Below are 17,472 nucleotides of genomic sequence, written 5' to 3' on the forward strand. Positions count from 1 at the left end.
GCAGGCTGCAGATACACAAACCTAAAAAAAAAGCAGTGCGTGCTTAACGGTTTGAAAATCAATCCTGCTGAACATTTTCTTTATTCCACTTCGCTCGTTAATATAAAAATATTCGCCCAGGAAAACTCTAATATGACATAACATTAGAACAGCCTTCTATCTGTACCTTCTTTGCTTGCATTCACAAGCTGAACAGCCAATCAGAGTTCTCTCTCACCGGCGGCCTGACGCCAATTATACATGTTGAATCGACCCAAATAAAACAGACGGCATCCGACTAGAGCCAACAGTGTGGAACACACTGAAAAAACTAAGTCAGCCAACTCTTAAAAACGGCCCGATGTTGCCGGACGGCTGATCGTTGGCTTGGTGTGTCCTGGGCTTTAGATGTTTGTTTTTTTTATTTCTGGCAGAATGCTTATTTGCGACCTTGTTATTTTGCAAACAGATCATTCAGGCAAATGGAGGCACTGTGGATTCTGTTCTAAGCCGCTGCACTCATTTACTTTGTGAGAGTCAAGTCAGCAACACCTATCTCCAGGTAAACATAAAAGCTTGCTTTGAAAAGAAACACATTATACATTATCCCCAAAGTCTTTTATACTGCATGGTTTAAATGGTGGGAATACATCCTGAATGTTATGTGCTTTTTTAGGCTACTCTCAGTCGTGACATTTACTAATGATCTGTTATTAAACTGTTTTTCCTGCTCCAGGCTCTGAGAGAGGGAAAGCGTTGTGTGACGGCTCACTGGCTTAACACTGTTCTCAAGAAGAAGAGGATGGTCCCTCCTCACAGGACTCTTCATCTTCCGTTCAGCTTCCCTCCAGGGGCCAAGCCCTGCTCGCAGCATGTAAGAACCAGGCCTTTCTATTCAAGAGCTTTGTTCAACATTATATTATTAAATTAGGGCTGGGTAAAGATATCAATGATATATTAATCACAGTATTCATTACATCAATTTGACTTGACTGTCATTGATTGAGATTGATTGTTGTTGCAATCATTTATTAATAATAAGATATGAGGGTTAATTAAAATATGGGTCCTTATATTTTATTAGTGTTGTTATTAATAATAATAATTCTATGATGATGATTAGGAATGCAACATTTCTGCTCAATGCCAATTATTGAAAATGACATCTGCTGATGCTGATAGCTTTGTGGTAACGTCTCAAGCTTTTGTGCTGTACTATTTGAATTCTCTTAAGCTGTCTAATGCTACGATAAATATCATGGTAAATGGTGTTACACAATTCGATTCAATATTGATTCATTTGTAAATATTTTTCAGGTAGTTCAAACTATACAGTGAACCTTCTCATTTAGTACAGTCATATTATATGAAGGGTTGACATTAATAACAGAGCCCAATCTATTATATTCAACTGCTATTTATTTTCAGATATCATGATCATACTCAAATGCTGAGTTGTATACAAACATTTTGTGACCGAAACAATGATTGGGCGATTACATGAGAGATTATACATTTTTAGTAAGTTGTACTGTAACTTTCAATACACCTTCTGATGTTCATTCATGTTTATTTTGTGTTATAACTCGTATTAGAAGAGATGGGAGGCGTTCTACAAATAATGTTTGGTGAAGGGAAAAACCATGAACTGATTTGAACTATGGGTGACTCATAGGGTTAAATAGATCATGAGTTAACACTGCCAAATGTTTTTTAAACTGCGTTGACGTGAGATTGTGTCATTGCATTATTGTGTTGACGTCAACAGCCTTAAATTCTACATCACATTTTTTTTTTCACACACATTGAGTTGTATACTGCACCATTTTGATTAGCCCTGATCATCTACTGTTTAAAATAAAATCTGCTAATACTGATTATATGCAAATACATCCATAATAATAATGGAAGTCCTGATTTTAAACAATCCTAATATTTAGGATTTAGGAACGCTTATAACTTTGGGTGTGGTTGACTTATTTTCATGGGAATAACTTTTTTTGTCTCCTGAATCCTTGCCGAGTCCAACGATACCAGACTTGCCAGGTTTTGGTGTATGGTTTGTGCAGCGTGGTAATTTGGCACTTAAAAACGTTAGCTGATATCTTCGAAACCGCTAGTCCGATCGAGACGAAACCAGCGTCAGAAGTTCGGAAACATAGGTCGATAGCAATACATCTAATGCCCAAATGTCAAAATATTAATAGTAAGGGGTAGTAAAATCCAATCAAAGTCAGGTGTCAGTCATTTTTTACGTGTTTTTTCATATAAATGTCTATAACTCCAAAACAAAATGAGATATTTTCACCAAAATTGACACACACATGTATGGGATCACTCCGAGGACACATAAAAAAATGACAGGATTGTGCCTCTTGGTGACGCTATAATTAAACAAAATATGACATTGGCTCTATACAACTCAATGTTTTTTGCTTCAAATGTCTTTACAAATTTTTTCAGTTGGTCTGCTGCTAGCTTCCTTGTTTGCTTCTGTTGCGCTTGGCCCCGGTATTGCTGCTTGCAGCTATATTTTAAATAATAATACTTCAGAGTTATTGAAAATAATAATAAAATACTAATCCAGGACATGATCGTTCACACATTTTAGTGTGTGAACCATTCTCATTGATATTGAATCAAAACAAAAAACAAATCAAATATAATCAGATACCCAGTCCTATGCTATTATCCAGTTTATCATGCATTTGAGTGGTGAATTTTAGTGTCATTATCTGATTTTGTGTTTGTTTTTTTTGTCATAACTCAGATTATTTCTGTGACTGGATTCATGGACAGTGACCGTGATGATTTGAAGCTCATGGCCTATCTAGCAGGAGCCCGGTACACAGGTTATCTGTGTCGAAGCAACACTGTGCTCATCTGTAAAGAGTAAGAACCAATGCAGTCTTACTGTTGTTGCCCGTTTCCAACCGGGTTGCTCACTTTTTCTTTCTACCAACTGTTAAAAAAAGTTGGTTTCTGTAGAAAATCTAAAGTAGAGTTTATTTTCTTTCTTATCTATTCTACCTCCCTACCCCATCCCCATCCCCAAATAAAACAGATCACAGTAATTGTTTTGTTTTTTATCTCTGTTGAGGCTCAATCTGTCTGTCTTTAGTAATTAGCGTTAATATGCTATGTCCCTGTCATCAGGCCGAGTGGGCTGAAATACGAGAAGGCAAAGGAGTGGAGGATCCCATGTGTGAATGCCCAGTGGCTGTGTGACATCCTCCTGGGGCACTTGGAAGCTTTGAGGCAAATCCAGCACAGTAGATATTCTCAGTTCAATTTGCCCGAACCACTGGCACCCAACACGCATTTTGTGCACAATCTTCTGAGTAAGTTTTATTTCAAATTTCGGCAATGTAATTATGATGCTATAGCTGGCAGATTTCCAAGCTATTGAGGAGGTAGAACATAACATGCTTTCATTTTTTTTGTGCAGGTGCTTGGCGCATTCCTGTGAAGATCTCACCGGAGGCGTTGGCGGTGAGTGGGCTCTCACACGGACACACTCTGATTGCTCTCTCTCTCGATTTTGATGCTTGAGTCTTGCAATGAAGGTCCTCAGTGGATACACATGTAACAGCATGTCTGGGCAGAGGTGTATGTGTGGAGACTCACAGTCATCTTTTTTGTTGTCGCTTCACACAGACCTTACGTCTGCAGCTGAAACAGAAACAGGCTGACGTTGGCTTGCAGCCGCCCAACAAGAGGCCCAAGTAAGTACAAACAGTGAAAGATTGCTGGAACTGTGGGTAGAGCTGTACAGCAGAATCCGGATTTTGGTGATTTTCCCATCCGTTCTTCCTATAATTGTATGTTCTATCTTTCAATGTTCCTGTAAAGCCTATAGTATACTTCAGTTTTATCGTAAATGCTTATTGCATGAGCACAGCCGAATACATAGCCTTTACAATAAGCTCACTGTGGTAGCATATGTGAACACAGGCGCTCGACGCATGAATGATAAAAAGATTAATCTTTGTCCAGTGTCTGCTCCATTTCTCTCTGGGGGGAAATTACCATTATAAAATTATTTGTTTAAAAACATCTTTGTTATGAGTATCTCTAAACCCACTCATTCAAGAGCTTGACATCATGACAGGGCTTGACGCTTACTTTTTTCCAAGGAGCACCTGTGCTCCTAAGTTGAAAATTTTAGGAGCGCATATTAGGGATGCTCATATTGACCGTTTAACTGTTAACCGATAGTATTAATTTTAACCGATTAATACTATTAGTTAAACGGTTTAAACGTTTTTTTTTTGCTACATGGTCACCACATTTTTATAAGAAACAATATCGAGTCTATTAAACACGAAAGAACAACAAATATATCGGTGAGAACACTCGTTTTAACAGCCTACATACATCGGGACTGCATTTGACTGCATATCACAATTTTCCCAATGTTGATTCTTCTTGCAATCGTAATGCAATGGACTGTGGCCTACATTAAACCTTTAAATAAAAGGTTTACACAGTCATATACAATAAACGAGCTTGCACAGCGACAGGAGATAAAAATGAACGCAAAAAACCTGCCTACTTTACCAGAGCATGTCAGCAAAGTAAAGCGGAGCTTCACTCATGAACTGCTCACCGGTAAAATGACGTGCGCTCAAATCACGCTCCGACATGACATTTCTCTGTACTGTAGCCTACTATGCTTGTAGCCATTAAAACACGTAATTAGTTTCAGTTGAAATATTATAATGTTATTTTTTAATTTCATTTACGTTGAAAAGTGAACAGGACACATAAGATGCATAATGTCAGAAGACGGGGGTCTTCAATAAGTTCAATAACACTTAAATAGCCTTTCAACAAAAGAAAACGTTTCTTTAAAGTGAATTTCGTTTTGTATAAACTGTATCTTAATTTTAATCTATGTTTAATCAACCAAATTGCCCGGAGTTAATAAATAATAAGCAAATAGTATAGCCTATAACAGACATGGCGGCGCAGCGTGAACACCGGCTTAAATGAACAACTAGAAAAGAGAGAAAACTTTAGTCAGGGGCAGCCTTAAAGGAGCTGTATGTAGGACTGTGGCCAAAACTGGTACTGCAATCACTTTCAAATGACTGTAGAGCGGTGTATCCCCTCTCCCCTCCCCCTGACTCGAGGTTGCCAGATAGGCTGCAGGAGGCAGCAGGAACGTAGGCTGCTACAAAAGCTTTCAATGGCAAGTGACGAGTCGTACACAGTAAGTTTTTTTTCTTTCTGTTAATTATGTTTATGCTTCAAGAACGATGTTTTGTGAAGTAATTATGAATCGCAAAAATTTACTAATGGCGATTAGCCAAATATAATCGTAAATATGAACGCTCGTATGTGACAGTACATTCCCACATGAAAAAATACTATAGTATATTATAGTAAAATTAGCAAAGCTAAATAACATTAGCAATGGTCATACAGGTCAACTTGCAGCATGTTTTGTCCACTATATATGCGAAGAACGAATGAGGAATCATTTTTACTGAGGTAACGTTAGGCTACTGTCTCAAATACGTTTACACAGTGCTAATAGGCGTGCTAATGTTGTTTTCCTCAGCGTCCCAGCATAATGACAGAGAAACGGGCTCTGATAATGCATTACTAATGTTAGCAATGACGACTCGCCGTTTTTATTTACCAAACAATTCCTTAACGTTACCTTTTCAATTCAATGACCCACCTCCTCCATCTGCGCTAACCTAACGTTACTTTGCACGAACATGCATAACTTTATTAGACTGTCATGAATATTTGAAATGTCCATTTACATTAAGTACAAGTTAGCCAAACATAGATGAACCTTACCTGTCCAGGAGAAAATTAGCAACGTTGGCATCAGTCTTCAAATTATTCTCAGTTTTCAGCCGTCTCTATCTTGCAAAGGCATCTCAAATCCTTGTTTTATTTCGGACACTGTCACGACGTTTTTCTGATTCATAACGAGGTCGTTTAGGTTTCGTAAAGTTAGACATTGTTTATCCAGAAAGTTTGTAGCTGCAGCTGTGTTAACTAGAGCAGAGCTGGCAACCCGAATGCAGAAACACTACTGATTCGTGATTGGTAGACAGGTGGAGGGTGGCGCTTCAGGCCAAAACACAACATGTCAACATCAACATCAGTTGAGGGCTGCAACTTCACTTTTAAAATGACAATATCTTGGCCGGACAACCGTTGTCAGTGATATAAATATTTGAAATTAACATGATTTCTTAATGTCTAGTGACATATCAGGGCCATTTTATGATTAATTGAAATACATTTCTTACATACAGTTCCTTTTAACTTTTTATTTCAGATAGACCTATATTTTATCCAGCATGTCACAAATTGAGTTCTGGGTTGAGCGTGCGGTGCTGAGCGGAATGAGCTTCAGAAATGAACGGAATCGTTTTAAAAACATAATTCAACAAATAAATAATACTTTTTAATGGGCCACTTAAAATGTCTATAACAAATAAATTATTACATTTTAAAAATTAATAAAATGAACAAAAATGTGCATTGCATTTGCAATCCTTTGCAGCACCCCCACTTCCCGTGCCCCTGCACCACTTAGACAAGGTGTGGATTGAGGTAGGCCTGCTATTTTTATATGATGAAAAAAAATTATTTTGACGGGAAAAAAACTATTCCGGTTCTTCAAAGCTTCAAACGGAAGCTTTTAAATATTTTATTCAGTTTTTCTCTGTTGTCAGAAACGCTGCAGGTGCGTGAACATTTGATAATGTGAATCCAGGTGCTGATGTTGTTGTTGATCTGTTCTTTTTTTTATTTATTTTTTTATGCTGTGGTTTACAAAACCCGTGGAAAAAGTGTCTTTTTAACGGGTCACAGACACTCTTCAAATGTATATTTATTTAATGCCAATTCAATATTATAATCTTATCAGTTAACGGTTAATAATCGGATAATGAGCGGCGGTTGTCGGTTGGGAAAATAAACCGTTTTGAGCATCCCTAGCGCATATAGAAACTTTAGGGGCGCAACTAACTATTTCTGCATTTATATATATATAACAGATTTTGCGATACTAGTGTTATATCACTGACATACTATGTTGTTTTTTGTAAGGATGCACGATATATCGGCAACATATCGTTATCGGCCGATAAATGATTATTTTTGATGTTATCGTTATCGGTCCAATAAGAAAATTTGACCGATATAGTCAAGCCGATAGATAATGTATTATTTCCTTCAGCTGAGACGGACGCGCTGTCCACCATGATGGGTTTGAATTGCTCTAAATATGTTTGGAATCACTTCGAAAAGGAAAATACAGTTATGTGCAACATGTGCAGCGCAAGTCTTCTATAATCTACATAAAATGATAATGAGAATAGAATAGGCTGTAAAAGAGCGTTGTGTTTCAGCGCGTTTGTTGAGGGAAGAGCGCGCCCACGGAGTTACACCTTCATGACGAGCACAGTCAAGTTCGCTTGTGCATTCACAGCCTTTTGTGCCATTGTAAGTTGTAATATTATATTTATTATTATTCTGTGTATGTAATATCATATAGGATGCGTTTGGTTGAGTTAATAAATGATGCAGTAAAGCACTTCATTGTACCGGTCTTTAGCTTCAGCGCGCGCCCACGGAGTTACACCTTCATGACGAGAACAGTCATGTTTGCTTGTGCATTCACAGCCTTTTGTGCCATTGTAAGTTGTAATATTATATTTATTATTTTATGTATATAATCCCATATAGGATGCGTTTGGTTGAGTTAATTAACGATGCATTAAAGCACTTCATTGTACTGGCGCGCGCATTTCAAACAGAAATGCACAGCATTAATAACTACTGGGACTGTCCTATACATAACACTGCAATGAGAATATTTCTGTTATAAAACGTAGTGAATTCTCTGGGTTTAGTTGTTTTTCAGCGCGCTGTTGTGGGAAGCGTCAACAACGCATTCTGACCAGCACAGTCAAGTTCGCTTGTGCATTCGCGTCATTTTAAGCATATGTAAGTCGTAATATTACGTTTTTGTAGTATAAACATCTGATTAAAGTCATATAGGATGTGTTTCGTTAAGTCAATAACCCGCAGTGCTTCACTGTACCGTTGATCATCTTAAATTTCAGCACGCTCTCAAACAGGGGAAGAGCATCCACAGGAGTTATAACCCTTCAGATTTTGTGCTAATATAAGTTGTAATATTATATTTATTTTGTATAAATATCTGATTGTTCTCATATATGATGCGTTTAGTTGTTAATTAAACTTCTTAGCGCTTCAGTTTATGGTTGTTCGTTCATTCTCTCCAGCTTCAGCGCACTCTCAAACAGCAACATTATTCCTAATAGACTAGACTAATATTACAGATGTTTACTATTACTGTAATATTAAACTTTTTTTTTTTTTCAAAAACACAGAAGCATTATTTTTTATAATTAGCACTTTTATTGTTCTCGTATCATTTCCATCAACAATATGGTTTGATTAAAACCATTTCTTTATCGTCTGTGCGGAGGTTATTTCATGCACTTGCATTCTGATTCTTTATTATGCAGCCTAAGTAATGCTGTTCAATTACTTGTGCATTATTTAGGTATATTATTTTTATTTTTTAGACAATATAATTTTTGGTAACATTTTACAAATAAGGTCTCATTTTATTAATGCATTAACTATCATGAACAAACAGAGAGCAATAACCTTTGTTTCTTTTAGTAATAAAATTTTTGTGTTTTGTAACAGTCCATTCACAGTTCATACCTAATGTTAAAAGACACAACTTTGGGTCTGAATATGTTGAGATTAACATGAACTAAAATTAATAAATCCTGTTGAAGTATTGTTCATTCATTGTTGGTTAACTAATACTAACAAAAATTAAACCAAAAAAAAAATTTGGCCATAGGAGTGTAAAATTAATTTGAAAAGGTAAGGAATCTCACACTGGTTCAAATAGGCTACTGTAGTGTATAGGTTTGATTTATGTTGAAGTGTTTGGGACATGGCTTTTAATGGTGAGCCTTTTGTTTTTGTAATCAGGCTCTCAGAGTTTATTAAAATTTGTATTTAGATTTATCGGCCAATATATCGGTTATCGGCTTTCAAATATTAAGAATTATCGGTTATCGGTATCGGCCAAAATGTTCATATCGGTGCATCCCTAGTTTTTTGTTAATATTTTGAATTCAATTTAATCTGCTTTTATTTAAATTTTTGTTAAAGTTTTAGTCATTTTGTTGTTTTGTCATTTATTTTGTCTGTATAGTTTTCATAAATTATTTCAGTTTTAGTTTGGCACTTCAGGTTAATGAAACTACATAACCGGTTTCAACTAAAAAAAAAATAAGAAAAGTTTAAGTTTTTTGTATATTTTATTTTATGTCAGTTAACATTAATTTCAAGTAAAGAGATTTTTTTTATGGTTTTTGTTAACTATAATAACACTAATTAATAAAAAAAAAAAAAAAAATTATATATATATATATATATATATATATATATATATATAAAATTTCGGCATCCCAGACAGAAGCTACAGTAGCTTACTTAAAATTAAATAGAGATTTAAATAAATGACATAGTTTGTGTAACCAAATAATAACCGGGGTGGAAATTGGACACACACACTGCGTGACTTTTATTTAATAAACAAGCCTGAAATACACCTGGACTCTTGAAAATGAGTGTGTAAAAAATTCAAGGTGCATGTGCTTTCTGAGCATACAGAGCTGCTTGCGTACAGTACACGCTTACTGTAATGATGATGACATTTGTGTCAAGCGCATGCTATGCATTCCCTAGTGTGCGCCTAAAGACAAAGGTATACTTAAGGCCAAAATAACATAACTTTAAAAGAAAATCCATTAAGTACAATCAATTCAAAAACCATGGAGAACTTTCAGAGCTGAATGTTGGACAAATAACATTGTCTCTCTTCTTTTGCAGGCTAGAAGAGTTGCCAACACCTACTAAAAAGCTTTCACCTGAATCCACGCCTTACGTGCTTTTCACAGGCTTCGAACCTCTGCAGGCTCAGCAGTACATAAAGGTACCTAAACGCATGTATACTTCCTGTAGATAGCGGGTGCATTTAGTCAAATGAATGCCAATGGCCTAGTTTGAAGAAGTACCATAATATTTCTCTAGTCACACTGTCAATGTCTAGCTGGCAGCTGGAAAGCTCTGAAAATGACCATGTTTGTAAAATGATCATGAGCTCATTCCCTCTGAACTGTTCGAGTGCACTGAGAAATATATTGCTCCATTCAGATGCGCGTCAGTAAGTAACCCTCATGGTGTTCTGCTCGCCCTTCCCTGCATCCTTTTATCCTCTCTTTTATCATCTCTCTCTCTCTCCTTGTCTGCAGAAATTGTATGATCTTGGAGGGGAAGTGGCTGACAGCACTCAGAAGTGCACTCATCTGGTTGCTAACAAAGTGACAAGAACGGTGAAGTTCCTCACTGCTGTATCTGTAGTCAAGCACATCGTCACTCCAGAATGGCTGGAGGAAAGCTGGAAAAGCCAGAAATTTGTGGGTGAGTCTGTGTGGAGTCTAATTTGTGTTTCAATTGATTAACACTGATGTGTGGACGCTCCGAGGAGCCTTGCTTCATATACCAGCAGAAAATGTTTTGGATTAAAAAATTAAATATTAATATTTTGTAATGAAAACATAGATTGGAAATGAGTTGGTTCTTGAGTTCACAAGCAGTTTCCATAGAAATGGATGAGCCATCTCAACTCAGCTCCATCTTGGGAAATTCAAGTCAATCAGAAATGTGCTGATGTGGACATTTTGTTTGGCATCTGTAATTTTTGGTATTGCTGCCAATTTTATGACACCCATGCCAAGCTCGCACTTGTCACTCACAACAAGACAATCTTGACACCCTAAAATGTTTTATGTTTTTAAAACAAATTTCAAACGGGTTTGAAATGATTTTGAATATTATAATCTGAAATTTAAAATCTAGCTGAGCACTGTCCCAATGAGAGAGAAAACAGCTGTGACCGACAACAACCAATTAAATTGTGGGAAACGATAAGGGGGGAAAGTGCAAGATATTTTGTCTCGTTTCTGTTCTGTGCAAATTAGTGTAAAAATGTCAATGTTGTATTTTAACACTGCCAAAAACTCTGCAAGTGTTTTTGCAAATGAACATTGGAATCATTAGCCTTGTAGTGTATTTTCCATAAGCTCCAATCTAGAATGTTACAACAAATGCATAGAAAATACTGTTTCCTTTTAGGTAGGGATGCACCGAATCCACATTTTTGGGGTTCGTCCGAATACCGAATCCGAATCTGCCGAAACCGAATACCGAATCCTACTCCCATCCTCATTCCATTATCACAGTAAACACATTAATGAAGTTGGGGAGCGGGGCACAACCTAATGCGGGGTTAGTTGTAACACATGGTTTCACACTTTCCACACATGCCAGGATGACGAAACTTAGTGTATTTACTAGTTGCCATATCAACATTATTTAGAGAAAAAATTGCGCCAAAATTAAAAAGTCTTGAACATTTATTTAACCATAGCAAAAGTAAATTTCTTACTTATGTTTATTTTTCATCTCTGTTTTTTGTATTTATTTAAAATAAGATAAATCTGATATTATTTTAATCTTATATCTGTTATTTAAGAGTTGAGATGGTTCTTTAATTCTGATCTAACAAGCAGAAGACACGAGCCGCGGTTAAAATCCCAGATGTGCAGGCGGGGCATGTTGTAACTGCGTTACAATGAGCCCCTATTAGAACTATGATATTATATTCTATACTTTTATGAATTCTTTTGAGAAACCATGAGAAAAAGGTGAATAATGACTGAGAGTCAATGTTCAGAAATTATTTAATTATTATTATGTTTTTAAAGGGTAACTTTAGTGATTTAGCATTAAGCTTTGTATTTAAACTGGGTCATTTATGTAGTAGAAATGTGAAATTATTTTTGAATTTGGTGCCTTCTAGACTGAGAAAAGACAGAAAATGTAGTGTGAGTGAGCCGAACGAAAGTCACGGCACAGATGCAGCAGGATCAGATTTCATTCATCACAAAGAGCTGAGCAGAGCTGAGGTAACGTTAAGCGCCAGTCTGGCACGTTTTCAGATCGCATATGGAAGCTAAACTATCACAGGAATTCATTGAAAAGTTGAAACACTCACTTTACTCTGCATCGCTCCGTTATGATTGTCTGTGTCTTACATTCTGTGCGCGAGATCTCTCCCCTATGGGCGGGTTGATAAACATGCGAAACAGCTCCATCTACTGGCTGTAGTCTTTAGCCTCTGGCCAAAAAATCCTCTGATGACGCAAAATGACGATATTTGCGTCATCGGAGGAATTTTTCCAGAAATAAAATGCATAATTCTCTTGTCTCAGGGGGATATGAGGGGGGAAAGTACCATAATTTGAATATACTACCGGGTTTCTACTGATACAAAGCCTAATGCTAAATCACTGAAGTGACCCTTTAATTATGCTGTATAGCTGTATTTAGTGATGTGTTTGTTGTCAAACTCAAAAATTTACAACTCATATTCTTTCGATTGTTTCATATGCAAATGTTTTAACAGCGGCTATTGTTTAGGGTGCTTGTCACAATGAGACAAATCGGCATTGCAAATGGAACATATAGCTTGACTTGAATCGCCTTCTTTTGACTGAAAGTACTGCCAAACAACACTTTTTCTGCTCACAAGTTCCATTTTCATTTTCTCACAGCCTACTGCATTCAAACGGTCTACAAAAAAATTCTAAGGTTCGGCAGAAACCAAACCCCGTCGAAAAGCCCAATAATCGACCGAATCCGAATCTTGGATTCGGTGCATCCCTACTTTTAGGTTTACACTTTATTTAGTACTTTAAAAATAAGGCCTGATATGATCTGCTTCCAATATCGTTTCAGTCACACCAGTGGCTGTAATTTAAAAGTTCACAAAAAAATGAAATTGTCATCTTTTACTTACCTTTATGTCGTACCAAACATGTATGTATTTCTTATATTTTGAGAAATGCCTGTGTTTTTGTCCATACATTTGAAGTAAATGGTCACCAAAACATTCTTCAAAATATCTTTAGTGTTCTGCAGAACAAAGGCATACAGGTATGGAACAGCATATGGATGAGTAAACAACATAATTTTTTGGGTGAACTATGCCTTTAAGAACATTTTATCAGCAGGTATAGCTGTATTGTGCATCCCTAGTGATAATTAGATGTGTTCGTCTTTGTGTTTGCAGATGAGCAGAGCTTCATGCTGCGAGATGCAGAGGCAGAGGTGTTGTTCTGTTTTAGCCTGGAGGAGTCACTGAAGAGAGCTCATGTTGCTCCGCTGTTCAAGGTGAGGAGCTTTGGTATTACAGTCCATCCACTAACACTTCCCCACCTCAATTGTTTGTGTGACTGTGCAGAACAATAAGCCAAACAGCACTGACATGTGGCCTAATTGGATATCACAGTGAAATGTTTCACTGATGGGTGTGTGTTCGGTCGTCTCACTCTCTTCTTTTAACAGGGGAAGTATTTCTATATAACTCCAGGAATCTGTCCGAGCCTCAGCACGATGAAGGTTATAGTGGAGAGTGCCGGAGGGAAAGTGCTCTCCAAGCAACCGTCCTACCGCAAGATCATGGAGCACAAGCAAAACAAGGTACACTAATCAGATCCCCAATACAGGGGCGTGTGGCGCTGTTTTATTGATGAGGATGCTGTGTCACACTTAATGAACATCTATTTACAGCCAACACAACATAGCTGTTCTCTGCATTTTGTGCTCTTTTTCTTTTGTATGGCGATTGGAATCATTTCTCTCAGTCACAATATGAACTTGAAAGTATGTTCCATTTAAGAGGAGTGTCAAGGATTATGGGAGTAGATAAACAAGGATGCATTACACTTTATTTATTGCCATGACATGTAGTCTACATGATATAATACTTAATATACACTTCCAAAAGATTTGAAACAAAATGAACACTTTTTGATTCCGCAAGGATGCATTAAGTTGTTCAAAAGCAACTGTAACAATAGCAGTATTCGGCATGTTACAAAACCACCACAAAAAATATTAAGCAGCATAACTGTTTTCAACACTGATAATGATAAATGTTTCTTGAGCAGCAAATCAGCATATTAGAATGATTTCTGAAGGATCATGTGACCCTGAAGACTTGAGTAATGATGCTGAGAATCCAGCCTTGCCATCAGTTATAAATTAGTTTAAAAATGTCTTATTGAATTGTAATATTTTACTGTATTTTCGATCAAAGAAATGTAGCCTTGGTGAGCATGAGACTTTCAAAATGTAGTTATTATTAGTTATAAGGGCTATTGTAAGGTGTTATTAAATGTTTTTGACAAATGTCTCATAACGATGGCCTGAGCATGTTGGAAGTGCATGTAAGACATTAATTAAAAGAAGTTTGTTCTATTGCTGTAATATTATGTGTAATAGTAACTGACTATTGCACTCTGGATTCATCCATGTTTGATCTAGAATTTACCGGAGATCATTCTGATAACCTGTGAAAACGACTCTCATCTGTGTCGAGAGTACTTCCTGAAGAACATCGGTAAGAGGGCATGTCGTTCACGTCCAGTTCCCATCTCAGCAGTGTTGGGGAAAGTTACTTTGAAAAGTAATGCATTACAGTATAGTGTTGTCAAAAGTACCGACCACGATATCAAGTCGGTACTGAAATGTAAAAAATGTGACGCTTCGAGCGTTGAGCGGAAATGTAAACAGCTCTGACTGGCCATTGTGCTCACGCGCTCATCAAATATGTCTGTGATTGGCTACAATGATGTATAATTTATAATTTTTTTTTGAAGCACTGGTCAATGACACTTTTCACAGAGCGCTTACAGAGATACACACGGAGTGTTTGCACGCGCGTATCAGCCTACCGGTCCACTGGTCGACGCCTGCTTGTGCTTTCAAACGCTCCCGCTTTCAAAACACTTTCAAACACTCCCGTGCGTTGATGATCATTGTAGCCAATCACAGACACATCTGATGAGCACATGAGCACAATGGTATCGCGGTCAGTACTTTTGACAACACTATTACAATATTGAGTTACTCCCTTAAGAAGTAACTAATTGAGTTACTTAGTTACTTTTTAAGAAAAGTAATGTTACGTTACTTTTGCATGACTTTTTCTCACCTGGGCTGGGCTTGTTTTTTGTGGGGGGTTTTTATTTCAAAAAAGTTCTATTTTTGTGCAAATGTAAAGACCTCTTCATACCAAAATTGAAATAATAAGCCGGAGGCTGAGGTAAAAATGCACATTTACACATGAACAGTAGAGGGCGCAGCTCAAACAATCCTTTCACCTGTGCTGCCCTTCTGGATAATGGAAGAATAGGACGCAGGAGGAAAAAGTTTTACCAAAGACTAAAAATCTAGTGTTTTTTGCTCATGGTTTAACTGAATCATTGAATGTTAGCAGCAAGACATTGGTCAATAAAGATGCATTAAATGCATCAAAATATTTGTTTTATTTAACATTTAATTATTGGAGGTTTTCATAGTACTCTTGATTTTGCATTTGACTGATTTTTATTCATTTTGAGGAGTACAGAATCTTTATTGTGCAAGTGAGATGAACAAATGCTCACATTTAGTCTAGAACTACAATAACCCTCATGTTTACACAACGCCTCTGCACTTACTGTCCATTTTCCGATATTTTGTTGTAAATTTGAAAAGTAATGCGTTACTTTACTAGTTACTTGAAAAAGTAATCTGATTACATAACTCAAGTTACTTGTAATGCGTTACCCCCAACACTACTTCCATGACTGTATCGTTTAAACCCACTGTAGTATGAAGATAACTGTATAGATCAAGCACAATCTAATGATTTCTTGTCTTTATTTTCAGATGTGTACACTGCTGAGCTTATATTGACAGGGGTGTTGACTCAGACCTTGGATTATGAATCATATCCTTTTAAAATACATGCAAGATTTAACAGACAAATAAAAAACAATCACTTTTGAGCGGTTTCAGAATCCGCGCGATTCCCCGAACCACAGATCTTTACTTTCACTGACGTCGGACTTCACTCGATGAAGAACTGCGTTGTGTAACTAAGCTTTGCGAAACTCCTCATTTCTGACATTATACGATGACATGTGGTTAGACATTTGCAACAGCTTTTCTTTTGTAATTATGTATGTATGTTTTGCTCCTTAACAATCTCACATATAAATTCACATGATGTCCTTTTAAGGACGTGCCCTGCTCTGGATCAATGCTAAAGGTTACTTATTACATTTTAGTGTACAGTCATGTTATATTTCAATGTTTGTATTTTATTACTTGATTAATAAATAATTTGTTACCAGTTTTGTAAACAAAGTAACAGTGAACCTAAATAAATTACTGTTATTTGTATTGTTTAAATGAAGGCAAAGCTATGTTTTTACTGTGATTTTAAATGTTTGCCTCTTTTATGGTTTTGGAATAAAATCTGAATTTGATTGTGATATTAAATATAAAGTCTGTCAATATATCTGTCTGATTTGTCAATGTAGAGTCTAAAAGAGAACCTGGGTTAAAATAATGTTTCCTAAATCACAGATCTTTAATTCTAAAACTAGGAATTATGATTATTTCAAAACCAAAATACTACCAGGTTTTGCAGGTCACAAAACATATTTACACAATGGCTTCCAATCATCTCTCCTCACCGATGCTTTCGGGAGTACACAGAGTGCTCTGTTCTCTTAAAAGCATTATTCCTGATAGACAAAATTCAATTAAATGCTAATGAAGTGTTAGAGTACTTACCGGTGGAAGGCAATTGTGTGCTGTCAGACAGTTCGCCTGAGGTGATCCCCTGGCTCCTGAGCTGGGTTGTGGAGTGGAGTTGGCAGTAATGCCCTCTAAAATGGGATCAATTAAAACTTACCCAGCCAAGGTCATGTGCCAGAAATGCAACAGGGGAAACAATAGGTGGTTTGCTCAAAGCTGGGGATCACCCACCCACTCAAGTGTGGAAATATGGATCGATACCGGTTCCTGAAGTGTCTTCAAAATGTGCATTCCTTTGCAAACTGTACTAAACCTTCATCCATGAATCCATTGAGCTGGTTCTCTTTATAGCTACAAAAGCATTTCATTTAGTGTTGTGGAGTCTTTGTATCTATCTTTTTTGTAACTGCTGTTCAGATCGTTTCATTCATGCTTCTATGGTGGATTTAAAGGTCCCGTTTTTCGTGTTTTTTTGAAGCTTTGATTGTGTTTACAGTGTGCAATATGACGTGATTTACTTACAGATTTACTTATCTGTATACCGCTGTTTTCACTGTCCTCAAAACGGCCTGAGAATTTTCTCGTTCTATGAAGTCCCTCCTTCAGAAATACGTAACGAGTTCTGATTGTGCCAGCGATTCCTGTGTTGTGATTCGACAGCAGCTTAGCGCACGTTGCCCGGAAAGGTCACGCCTCTTACCATAACGGAGATGCATGCGCTCAATGATCTCTAAGTACAGCGTCCCTGGC

At 36.9% G+C, this 17,472-nt stretch overlaps 1 protein-coding gene across 2 annotated transcripts in view; it reads left to right on the forward strand.

Moving 5' to 3' along the window:
- paxip1 (PAX interacting (with transcription-activation domain) protein 1) overlaps nt 1-16,477 on the forward strand; it is a 29,655-nt gene extending 13,178 nt beyond the window's left edge. The window contains exons 9-21 of one of the 2 annotated variants that reach the window (XM_079819881.1): nt 449-541; nt 716-853; nt 2,750-2,871; nt 3,136-3,320; nt 3,428-3,471; nt 3,637-3,704; nt 9,898-10,000; nt 10,320-10,488; nt 13,202-13,302; nt 13,477-13,611; nt 14,458-14,533; nt 15,847-15,907; nt 16,171-16,477. In XM_079819881.1, coding sequence (XP_079676007.1) covers nt 449-541; nt 716-853; nt 2,750-2,871; nt 3,136-3,320; nt 3,428-3,471; nt 3,637-3,704; nt 9,898-10,000; nt 10,320-10,488; nt 13,202-13,302; nt 13,477-13,611; nt 14,458-14,533; nt 15,847-15,907; nt 16,171-16,186 — 1,311 coding nt within the window. In that variant the 3' untranslated portion in view covers nt 16,187-16,477. Of the gene's footprint in view, nt 1-448; nt 542-715; nt 854-2,749; nt 2,872-3,135; nt 3,321-3,427; nt 3,472-3,636; nt 3,705-9,897; nt 10,001-10,319; nt 10,489-13,201; nt 13,303-13,476; nt 13,612-14,457; nt 14,534-15,846; nt 16,111-16,170 lie in introns of those variants that run through there. The other variant, XM_079819880.1, reaches the window with a different exon arrangement.
- The last annotated feature ends 995 nt before the right edge of the window (nt 16,478-17,472 follow it).

The sequence above is a fragment of the Gobio gobio genome (genome assembly GCF_949357685.1).
Source record: "Gobio gobio genome assembly, chromosome: 6".
In the NCBI taxonomy this organism is placed as follows: Eukaryota; Metazoa; Chordata; class Actinopteri; order Cypriniformes; family Gobionidae; genus Gobio; species Gobio gobio.